The 11,198-nt window shown below is 64.8% G+C and overlaps 1 protein-coding gene across 2 annotated transcripts in view; it reads left to right on the top strand.

The window, feature by feature from the left end:
* The first annotated feature begins 166 nt into the window (after positions 1-166).
* Positions 167-11,198, top strand: part of FAAH2 (fatty acid amide hydrolase 2) — a 29,448-nt gene continuing 18,416 nt past the window's right edge. The window contains exon 1 of one of the 2 annotated variants that reach the window (XM_014573365.4): positions 167-526. In XM_014573365.4, coding sequence (XP_014428851.4) covers positions 338-526 — 189 coding nt within the window. In that variant the 5' untranslated portion in view covers positions 167-337. Of the gene's footprint in view, positions 527-8,605; positions 8,855-11,198 lie in introns of those variants that run through there. The other variant, XM_075941263.2, reaches the window with a different exon arrangement.

Below are 11,198 nucleotides of genomic sequence, written 5' to 3'. Positions count from 1 at the left end.
GTGGCATGAGCCCCGGCGCGACCACCGCTAGCTCCTGGGGAAGCCAGGCTCTCTCGGGTCCGTGCAGAATTCTGCTGCCTCTGCCTTGGGGCGGCTTCTGGCGCAGAGACGAACACGAGGGCAGTTCCTCTGTCGGCGGCGCCGGTGCCCTCGCCTGGCGGGGGAAGAGGAGTCAGAGCAGGGAGGTCTGGGACATACGCAGGCAGGGGCTGCACTTGAAGCTGTGGCGTTAACATGCAGCAGATGCAGCAGAGAGGGGCTGCAAAGCAAACGCATTCCTGAAATAGCAGGAGCCTTTCCGTGCTTAGATTCTTTCCAGCCCGGGTCAGTAGTAAACATGGTCCCCCCCCTCCCCCCGCCCAAGAGCAGTGAGAGGGAGGGAAAGCGGAGGGCCTGGCTTACCGGCACCAGGGATTGCCAAGCCACCGCCAGCAAGACTGCGTTCCCGCGGGGCTATGGGTGTTCTCGGACACGCTGTCAGTCAGCCCATGGGCCAGCTGCCAGGGTGCCCACAACTGCACCCGAGGTAGGTGAGGATCCAGCTCCGCGTTTGTAGCTTTGGAGCAAGTGGCGCATGCTTGGGAAGGGTTCTATGGTGGGGATTGTATTGGCAGCTTCGCTGGCATTGGTGCACAGCACACCACTGCTCAGAGGACAGGCCCCGTTCTGTGTGTGCACTGCAAGACCCTGTCAGCCAACTGGCTGCCCAGTGACCTGCGGCATGTTCTCTCGCACGTGGAGTTAGCGTGGAAGGGCTCAGAGCCTGGCCCCTCGTCTGCTCTCCACTCGGGTTTAGCCCAGGACCTGCGGCATGTTCTCTCGCACGTGGAGTTAGCGTGGAAGGGCTCAGAGCCTGGCCCCTCGTCTGCTCTCCTCTTGGGTTTAACCCAGTGACCTGCGGCGTGTTCTCTCGCACGTGGAGTTAGCGTGGAAGGGCTCAGAGCCTGGCCCCACGTCTGCTCTCCACTCGGGTTTAGCCCAGGACCTGCAGTGTGTTCTCTCGCACGTGGAGTTAGCGTGGAAGGGCTCAGAGCCTGGCCCCAGGTCTGCTCTCCACTCGGGTTTAGCCCAGGACCTGCGGTGTGTTCTCTCGCACGTGGAGTTAGCGTGGAAGGGCTCAGAGCCTGGCCCCTCGTCTGCTCTCCTCTTGGGTTTAACCCAGTGACCTGCGGTGTGTTCTCTCGCACGTGGAGTTAGCATGGAAGGGCTCAGAGCCTGGCCCCACGTCTGCTCTCCACTCGGGTTTAGCCCAGTGACCTGCGGTGTGTTCTCTCGCACGTGGAGTTAGCATGGAAGGGCTCAGAGCCTGGCCCCACGTCTGCTCTCCACTCGGGTTTAGCCCAGGACCTGCGGTGTGTTCTCTCGCACGTGGAGTTAGCGTGGAAGGGCTCAGAGCCTGGCCCCACATCTGCTCTCCACTCGGGTTTAGCCCAGTGACCTGCGGCGTGTTCTCTCGCACGTGGAGTTAGCGTGGAAGGGCTCAGAGCCTGGCCCCTCGTCTGCTTTCCTCTTGGGTTTAACCCAGTGACCTGCGGTGTGTTCTCTCGCACGTGGAGTTAGCGTGGAAGGGCTCAGAGCCTGGCCCCACGTCTGCTCTCCACTCGGGTTTAGCCCAGTGACCTGTGGTGTGTTCTCTCGCACGTGGAATTAGCATGGAAGGGCTCAGAGCCTGGCCCCACGTCTGCTCTCCTCTTGGGTTTAGCCCAGGACCTGCGGCGTGTTCTCTCGCACGTGGAGTTAGCGTGGAAGGGCTCAGAGCCTGGCCCCATGTCTGCTCTCCACTCGGGTTTAGCCCAGTGACCTGCGGTGTGTTCTCTCGCACGTGGAGTTAGCGTGGAAGGGCTCAGAGCCTGGTCCCACGTCTGCTCTCCACTCGGGTTTAGCCCAGTGACCTGCGGCGTGTTCTCTCGCACGTGGAGTTAGCGTGGAAGGGCTCAGAGCCTGGCCCCACGTCTGCTCTCCACTCGGGTTTAGCCCAGTGACCTGCGGTGTGTTCTCTCGCACGTGGAGTTAGCGTGGAAGGGGCTCAGAGCCTGGCCCCACGTCTGCTCTCCACTCGGGTTTAGCCCAGTGACCTGCGGTGTGTTCTCTCGCACGTGGAGTTAGCGTGGAAGGGGCTCAGAGCCTGGCCCCACGTCTGCTCTCCACTCGGGTTTAGCCCAGTGACCTGCGGTGTGTTCTCTCGCACGTGGAGTTAGCGTGGAAGAGCTCAGAGCCTGGCCCCACGTCTGCTCTCCTCTTGGGTTTAGCCCAGGACCTGCGGTGTGTTCTCTCGCACGTGGAGTTAGCGTGGAAGGGCTCAGAGCCTGGTCCCATGTCTGCTCTCCACTCGGGTTTAGCCCAGTGACCTGTGGTGTGTTCTCTCGCACGTGGAGTTAGCGTGGAAGGGCTCAGAGCCTGGCCCCATGTCTGCTCTCCACTCGGGTTTAGCCCAGTGACCTGCGGTGTGTTCTCTCGCACGTGGAGTTAGCGTGGAAGGGCTCAGAGCCTGGTCCCACGTCTGCTCTCCACTCGGGTTTAGCCCAGTGACCTGCGGCGTGTTCTCTCGCACGTGGAGTTAGCGTGGAAGGGCTCAGAGCCTGGCCCCACGTCTGCTCTCCACTCGGGTTTAGCCCAGTGACCTGCGGTGTGTTCTCTCGCACGTGGAGTTAGCGTGGAAGGGGCTCAGAGCCTGGCCCCACGTCTGCTCTCCACTCGGGTTTAGCCCAGTGACCTGCGGTGTGTTCTCTCGCACGTGGAGTTAGCGTGGAAGGGGCTCAGAGCCTGGCCCCACGTCTGCTCTCCACTCGGGTTTAGCCCAGTGACCTGTGGTGTGTTCTCTCGCACGTGGAGTTAGCGTGGAAGGGCTCAGAGCCTGGTCCCACGTCTGCTCTCCTCTTGGGTTTAGCCCAGGACCTGCGGTGTGTTCTCTCGCACGTGGAGTTAGCGTGGAAGGGCTCAGAGCCTGGCCCCACGTCTGCTCTCCACTCGGGTTTAGCCCAGTGACCTGTGGTGTGTTCTCTCGCACGTGGAGTTAGCGTGGAAGGGCTCAGAGCCTGGTCCCACGTCTGCTCTCCACTCGGGTTTAGCCCAGTGACCTGCGGTGTGTTCTCTCGCACGTGGAGTTAGCGTGGAAGGGCTCAGAGCCTGGCCCCACGTCTGCTCTCCACTCGGGTTTAGCCCAGTGACCTGTGGTGTGTTCTCTCGCACGTGGAGTTAGCGTGGAAGGGCTCAGAGCCTGGTCCCACGTCTGCTCTCCTCTTGGGTTTAGCCCAGGACCTGCGGTGTGTTCTCTCGCACGTGGAGTTAGCGTGGAAGGGCTCAGAGCCTGGCCCCACGTCTGCTCTCCACTCGGGTTTAGCCCAGTGACCTGTGGTGTGTTCTCTCGCACGTGGAGTTAGCGTGGAAGGGCTCAGAGCCTGGTCCCACGTCTGCTCTCCACTCGGGTTTAGCCCAGTGACCTGCGGTGTGTTCTCTCACACGTGGAGTTAGCGTGGAAGGGCTCAGAGCCTGGTCCCACATCTGCTCTCCACTCGGGTTTAGCCCAGTGACCTGCGGTGTGTTCTCTCGCACGTGGAGTTAGCGTGGAAGGGCTCAGAGCCTGGCCCCATGTCTGCTCTCCACTCGGGTTTAGCCCAGTGACCTGTGGTGTGTTCTCTCGCACGTGGAGTTAGCGTGGAAGGGCTCAGAGCCTGGCCCCACGTCTGCTCTCCACTCGGGTTTAGCCCAGTGACCTGCGGTGTGTTCTCTCGCACGTGGAGTTAGCGTGGAAGGGCTCAGAGCCTGGCCCCACGTCTGCTCTCCACTCGGGTTTAGCCCAGTGACCTGCGGTGTGTTCTCTCACACGTGGAGTTAGCATGGAAGGGCTCAGAGCCTGGTCCCACATCTGCTCTCCACTCGGGTTTAGCCCAGTGACCTGCGGTGTGTTCTCTCGCACGTGGAGTTAGCGTGGAAGGGCTCAGAGCCTGGCCCCATGTCTGCTCTCCACTCGGGTTTAGCCCAGTGACCTGCGGTGTGTTCTCTCGCACGTGGAGTTAGCGTGGAAGGGCTCAGAGCCTGGTCCCACGTCTGCTCTCCACTCGGGTTTAGCCCAGTGACCTGCGGTGTGTTCTCTCGCACGTGGAGTTAGCGTGGAAGGGCTCAGAGCCTGGTCCCACGTCTGCTCTCCACTCGGGTTTAGCCCAGTGACCTGTGGTGTGTTCTCTCGCACGTGGAGTTAGAGTGGAAGGGCTCAGAGCCTGGCCCCACGTCTGCTCTCCACTTGGGTTTAGCCCCACCAGCCAATGTCCTCTCTCACTTTTTCCATCCATGTGCAGGATAAATTTTGTTGTGTGAACTGAAGCATGTGTACCACCACTGGAGACGCAGGCTGCTGGCTGGGGGCGCTCTGCTAATCAGGTGGGCGGCTTGTGAATCTCTCCTGGGTGGTCATCCTAGCACCCAGTCCCAGGGAAGACTGCTCCCAGCTGGAGCTGGCTGAGGTGCTGAGCCGTGGTGCCATGCAGTGTCAATGTAGCCTGAGCGGCTGCTGACCCATCCTTCCGGGGCCTTGGCCAGCCCCCTTCCCGCCCCCCTGCCGTGTTGTTCCCACTGCTGCTTCCGTTAGTACGATTGCGAGGCGGCTGCATCGTCCACAAGCGACACACACAAGTCCATCCCTGTGCCGTCAGCAGCCCTCTAGCAGTGCAGCGTTGTCACGTGCGGGCAGGCCCTGGGGTGACCTCGCTTCCCGTTGGCTCTGCCATGCACTCTCGTGTATAGGATTGAAAACCCACAGGGAGCGTGCGAGTCTCTAGCCTGACCTCTGGGCTAGCCTGCCGTTCCGTTTCCCCTGCGTCCTCCGCCTGGAGCCCAGTCACTTCTGTCTAAAGCAGCCTCCAAGCCCAGCCTTTAGAGCTAGTGGGGCCTCCAACTTCCATGGAAATCAGTGCTTGGAAACGGGTTGGAGGGTCCAGAGGCAAGAGAGGGCTCCATTCAAATAACCCAAGTCTGGAACATCCTCCTCTTTCCAGGCTTGTTCATTCAAAGACTCCAGCCTTTGTAAAGTTCCCCACCTCCCTTGGTAGCTGGTGCCACTTAGCCAGCAGCGTTAATGTGTGCCTGGGACTGTCTGGCTTCTCTTTCCAGCCATTGGTTCTGCTTGTGCCTCTCTCGGCTAGAGCCCTTTAAAAGCCCGTGCCTTCCCCCTGCAAAGGCACTTCAGATAGCTCTTGATCTGGTCCGTAAGCTCAAAGGGTTTTCATCCCTCTGGGTCTGTCTGTCTAAGCCATTTATTCTGGCCCTCAGTTAACTTTTGTGGTTCTTGCAGCCTCTCTGATTTTTCAACACACTCCTTAAAACCTGGACCCCAAGTCCAGGCCTGTGTGCAGCATTCTGGAGGGGTCTCACCGAAGCAAGAATCACTTCCCCACTTGCTGCTTCCTATTCAACTGTCTTTATAAAAATAAAATCAAGTGCAGCTGTTTTCCCTGCGGCGCCGTGACCTGCAATGGCTGTTTTACTGGCGTGGCTCCAGATCAGTCGGACTGAGTGGCACTAGCTAGTCCCAGGAGGTATTGGCTTGTGAACTGCTCTCCAGTGAAATGATTCCAGTGCTGTTTAGAGGTGCACTAACAAAGATGGGGAGGGGGAGAAAGAGAGCATGTGATGTAGCGTTGGTACCTTGCCGGTTGCTGTGCTGGGCGGTGAGCTGTGGGTGACCCCCACTGGCTGCTGGCTGCAGCACGGCCCAGCAGGGCAGGGGATGAGTCATTATGCAAGGGGCTCCCAACCTGTCCCACCAGCTGGCTCCCAGGGAGAGAGCCAAAGGAAGGAGGGTGAGGCCAGCCCCTGGCTGGGGGGCAGGGCTGGAAGGGACATTTTAGTTTCTGTCTGGTATCATGGAGGAGGCAGCCTAAGCAAGGGGCCTGGGATTTAGGGGCCCAGGCTCCCCCATCTCAAGGGGGGCTGAGGCATCCTAGGCCTTCCCTGTGACCAGATGACATCTGTGCTGTGCTGTATCCTGAAGAAGCAATAAACTCCCTCTGTTCTACTGGCTGGTGGAGTCTGTTCGTGCCATTACGGGGGTGCAGGAGGCGGGGGGACCTTGACGCGCGGCCACAGAGCAAGAGCACATGCACAGCTCGGAAGCTGGGCTAGGAAAATCAATAGAACATGGAAGTTTCCCTGCACTCTGCTGGGAGGGAGAGAGCGCTGTACAACCTAGCTTTGCACCCGGGTCACCAATACATTTCCTAAATTCCACCAGATGTTCCTGTGAGTGCCTTAGCTTGCTAGCAGCTGATGCCGGTGGTATCCATTTCAGTGCCAAGGAAATTAACTTCCAAAGGAAGCAGCCTGACTCCTCAGACATAAGGCCATAAGGCAACAGATTTGGGACAGTCTCTGGAAAGAAAGAAATGAGAAGTTTTCTAAAAGCGAATGACGCCTACATTTTGTCTTAGGCCAAAATCTCAATCATGCTGCGTCATCCACCCGAAATTAATATTGCTCCTCATTAAGAACGGCCGGGCTGGGTCAGACAAGGGTCTGGCCAACGCCCGGTGCACCAGAGGGAGTGTCACCTGGCCATTCTGCAGGGGGTGGGACTTCACGGACTTGTTACCTGGAGAAGGCAGGGGCATAGCTCCCAGTGGGCCAGCGCTTAGTGCACAGGCCCGCCAGAGCCACGTCCTGCTCTACCTGCCCAGAGCTCCTAACAGCAGAATTGGGGGCTTGCAAGCCCGTGTCCTACCCCGACCACCTCCCCTGCTGGAGCCCCAGGTGGGCGGAGCAGGGTAAGCCCTGGCCCCAACCCCCATTTCCAGCAGGGGGGCAAAGTGGGTGGCCCACATTTTTACAGGGCCCCTGGCAAGAACATCTCCCTCCCTCCCTCTCCTCCAAGGCCAGCTGGGAAGGGGGGAAGGGGCCTGGTGCTGCTCCCCTCCCAGCCATTGCCCACCCACCTAGCCCCTTCTGGCTACACCACTTGCAGAAGGGATCCGCTTTCATCGCCCCAGGACTGCAGAGCTGGCTCCTCAGAAGCACCAGCTTCCATTGCGGACCTGGGGGGTTGGCTTGTGCAGCAGCGCCCAGGGCTCAGTGCCAAAGCTGCCGCTACAGGCTTTGGCTGCCCTGGTTCCAAAGCATCCCCGGCAGCGCAAGCCTCCACACCGGGCCAGGCCGGCTGCTGCCTCTGAAGGCACATGCAGCGTGAAGAGTCCCGGGCCCGGCTGCTGCCTCTGAAGGCGCATGCAGCATGAAGAGTCCTCGGCCCGGCTGCTGCCTCTGAAGGCGCATGCAGCATGAAGAGTCCCGGGCCGGCTGCTGCTTCGGAAGGCGCATGCAGCATGAAGAGTCCCGGGCCGGCTGCTGCTTCTGAAGGCGCATGCAGCATGAAGAGTCCTGGGCCCGGCTGCTGCCTCTGAAGGCGCATGCAGCATGAAGAGTCCCGGGCCGGATGCTGCTTCTGAAGGCGCATGCAGCATGAAGAGTCCCGGGCCGGATGCTGCTTCTGAAGGCGCATGCAGCATGAAGAGTCCCGGGCCGGCTGCTGCTTCGGAAGGCGCATGCAGCATGAAGAGTCCCGGGCCGGCTGCTGCCTCTGAAGGCGCATGCAGCATGAAGAGTCCCGGGCCGGATGCTGCTTCTGAAGGCGCATGCAGCATGAAGAGTCCCGGGCCGGCTGCTGCCTCTGAAGGCGCATGCAGCATGAAGAGTCCCGGGCCGGCTGCTGCTTCTGAAGGCGCATGCAGCATGAAGAGTCCTGGGCCCGGCTGCTGCCTCTGAAGGCGCATGCAGCATGAAGAGTCCCCTCCTGGGAGATTGAGGGTTACGTTTGACGTTTGTCCCATGAAACCCTGGTGTCTCTGCCTGTGCTCCCCCGGGAATCGCTGGCTGCGCAAATGTTGAGCTTTGGAGTTTGCAGCCATAAAGCAGCTTGATAAGGGAATGAATCCCCTCAGGGCTTGCGCCGGGTTCTGGGATCTGCGACTTGTCCTCTGACCCCCAGTCCTCCCAGAGCTGGAGCACGGAGGCGCTGCAGCAGAACAAATACTCAGCCAAAACCTGCTTGCCTTGCTTTCCGCTCCTGGGATTTCTTTCATGTTCCATGTTTGAAGAGGTGAACTCTAGTGCAGATGGCACCAAAGGACCAACACACGGAGCCTGCTAGTCATTAGTTTAAGCCAGTTGTGATTTTGGAAGGCTTGGGGCTCCCTGTTCTGCAGGTTCTCATGCATCGCTGCAGGACTGAGCCCTGCAAGGCCGGCTTCCTCTCCATGTACCAATGGCTTGAGCCCTAGGGCCCTTTTCACACCGGGGAGCAGAGGGATGGTGACCCCATACCTGGCAAGAGGCGTGTGTGGAGGGGAGGGGTAATCCCAGTGGTGTGGGGGTGTCCAGGCAATGCTGCCCCTAGGAGGATGTGGGGGGGGGTCCAGGAGCAGGCCGGGTGCTGGGGGGCGATGCAGGCCCGGGGAGGGCTGGGGGGGCCCCACGGGGGCCGGCGGGGGGCACCAGACCCCGCCCCGCGCCCTGCTCCGCCAGGCCCGTGGGCCCCGCCCCCTCGGCTGCGAGCTTCCCTCAGCCGTGCCCGGCGCGCCCCGCCCCCGGGGCTGTGCAGGCGGCGGGAGGGGCGGCGCCGCGCGCTGCATTGTGGGTCCCCCCCGCCATGGCGCTGTCGCGCGGCGAGCGCTGCCTCGCGCTGCTGCTGCGGCTCCTGTCGCGCGCCCTGCTCGTGCTGCTCAGCCTGGCGGCGCGCGCCTCCGCGGCGCTCGGCCCCCGCCCCCGCGCGGCCCCGCCGGCCGGGACCCCCGCGCGCTGCGCGCCCCCGCCGGGCCAGGCGCTGCTGCTGCTGCCGGCCGCCCAGCTGGCCCGGCGCCTCCGCCAACGGCAGGTGAGCGCGCGGCCGCGGGGGCTGCTGGGAGCGGCAGGGCGCCCGGACTCGGGCAGGGGGCGCCCCGCCCCTTTGGACCCCGCCCCCTCTGCCCCGCGCCCCGCCCCTTTGGGCCCCGCCCCTCTCCCCTGCCCCGCGCCCCGCCCCTTTGGACCCCGCCCCTCTGCCCTGCCCCGCGCCCCGCCCCTTTGGACCCCGCCCCCTCTGCCCCGCGCCCCGCCCCTTTGGACCCCTCTCCCCTGCCCCGCGCCCCGCCCCTTTGGACCCCGCCCCTCTCCCCTGCCCCGCGCCCCGCCCCTTTGGACCCCGCCCCCTCTGCCCTGCCCCGCGCCCCGCCCCTTTGAACCCCGCCCCCTTCCCCTGCCCCGCGCCCCGCCCCTTTGGACCCCTCTCCCCTGCCCCGCGCTCCGCCCCTTTGGACCCCTCTCCCCTGCCCCGCGCCCCGCCCCTTTGGACCCCGCCCCCTTCCCCTGCCCCGCGCCCCGCCCCTTTGGACCCCTCTCCCCTGCCCCGCGCTCCGCCCCTTTGGACCCCGCCCCCTCTGCCCCGCGCCCCGCCCCTTTGGATCCCGCCCCCTCTGCCCTGCCCCGCGCCCCGCCCCTTTGGACCCCGCCCCCTCTGCCCTGCCCCGCGCCCCGCCCCTTTGGACCCCGCCCCCTCTCCCCTGCCCCGCCCCTTTGGACCCCGCCCCCTCTGCCCTGCCCCGCGCCCCGCCCCTTTGGACCCTGCCCCCTCTCCCCTGCCCCGCGCCCCGCCTCTTTGGACCCCCCCCCCTCTGCCCTGCCCCGCGCCCCGCCCCTTTGGACCCCCGCCCCCTCCCCTGCCCCGCGCCCCGCCCCTTTGGATCCCGCCCCCTCTGCCCTGCCCCGTGCCCCGCCCCTTTGGACCCCGCCCCCTCTGCCCTGCGTCCCGCCCCTTTGGACCCCGCCCCCTCTGCCCTGCCCCGCGCCCCGCCCCTTTGGACCCCGCCCCCTCTGCCCTGCCCCGCGCCCCGCCCCTTTGGATCCCGCCCCCTCTGCCCTGCCCCGCGCCCCGCCCCTTTGGACCCCGCCCCCTTCCCCTGCCCCGCCCCTTTGGACCCCGCCCCTCTGCCCCGCGCCCCGCCCCTTTGGACCCCGCCCCCTCTGCCCTGCCCCGCGCCCCGCCCCTTTGGACCCCGCCCCCTCTGCCCTGCCCCGCGCCCCGCCCCTTTGGACCCCGCCCCCTCTGCCCTGCCCCGCGCCCCGCCCCTTTGGACCCCGCCCCCTCTGCCCCGCCCCTTTGGACCCCGCCCCCTCTGCCCTGCCCCACGCCCCGCCCCTTTGGACCCCGCCCCTCTGCCCTGCCCCGCGCCCCGCCCCTTTGGACCCCGCCCCCTCTCCCCTGCCCCGCGCCCTGCCCCTTTGGACCCCGCCTCCTCTCCCCTGCCCCGCGCCCCGCCCCTTTGGACCCCGCCCCTCTCCCCTGCCCCGCGCCCCGCCCCTTTGGACCCCGCCCCCTCTGCCCCGCGCCCCGCCCCTTTGGACCCCGCCCCCTCTCGCCCTGCCCCTCTGCCCGGCCCCTTTTGACTTCGCCCCTCTGCCCTGCCCCCTTTGACTCCGCCCCTTTGGACCTTGCCCCCTCTGCCCCGCGCCCCGCCTCTTTTGACTCTCCTTGTACCCCCAGGCCCTTCCCCTTTACCCCCTCCGACCCCCCAGGATGTGCCCCGCTCCTCCAGCCCCTCCCCCTTTGCCCCTCCTTCCCCCCACGATGTGCCCCGCTCCTCCAGCCCCTCCCCCTTTGCCCCTCCTTCCCCCCCAGAATCTGCCCCACTCCCCCACCCCTCCCCCTTTGCCCCTCTGTCCCCTCAGGATCTGCCCCGCTCCTCCAGCCCCTCCCCCTTTGCCCCTTCTTCCCCCCACGATGTTCCCCGCTCCTCCTTCCCCCCCAGAATCTGCCCCACTCCCCCACCCCTCCCCCTTTGCCCCTCTTTCCCCTCAGGATCTGCCCCGCTCCCCCACCCCTCCCCCTTTGCCCCTCTTTCCCCTCAGGATCTGCCCCGCTCCTCCAGCCCCTCCCCCTTTGCCCCTCCTTCCCCCCAGGATCTGCCCCGCTCCTCCAGCCCCTCCCCCTTTGCCCCTCCTTCCCCCCAGGATCTGCCCCGCTCCTCCAGCCCCTCCCCCTTTGCCCCTCCTTCCCCCCCCAGGACCTGCCCTGCTCCTCCAGCCCCTCCCCCTCTGCCCCTCCTTCCCTCCAGGATCTGCCCCGCTCCCCCACCCCTCCCCCTTTGCCCCTCCTTCCCCCCCAGGACCTGCCCTGCTCCTCCAGCCCCTCCCCCTCTGCCCTTCCTTCCCCCCCAGGATCTGCCCCGCTTCCCCACCCCTCC

This window comes from Pelodiscus sinensis, chromosome 13 (genome assembly GCF_052426305.1).
Source record: "Pelodiscus sinensis isolate ZL-2025 chromosome 13, ASM5242630v1, whole genome shotgun sequence".
Taxonomy (NCBI): domain Eukaryota; kingdom Metazoa; phylum Chordata; order Testudines; family Trionychidae; genus Pelodiscus; species Pelodiscus sinensis.
The sequence above is the reverse complement of the archived record's forward strand: the minus strand, read 5'-3'. Positions and strand labels throughout refer to the sequence as shown.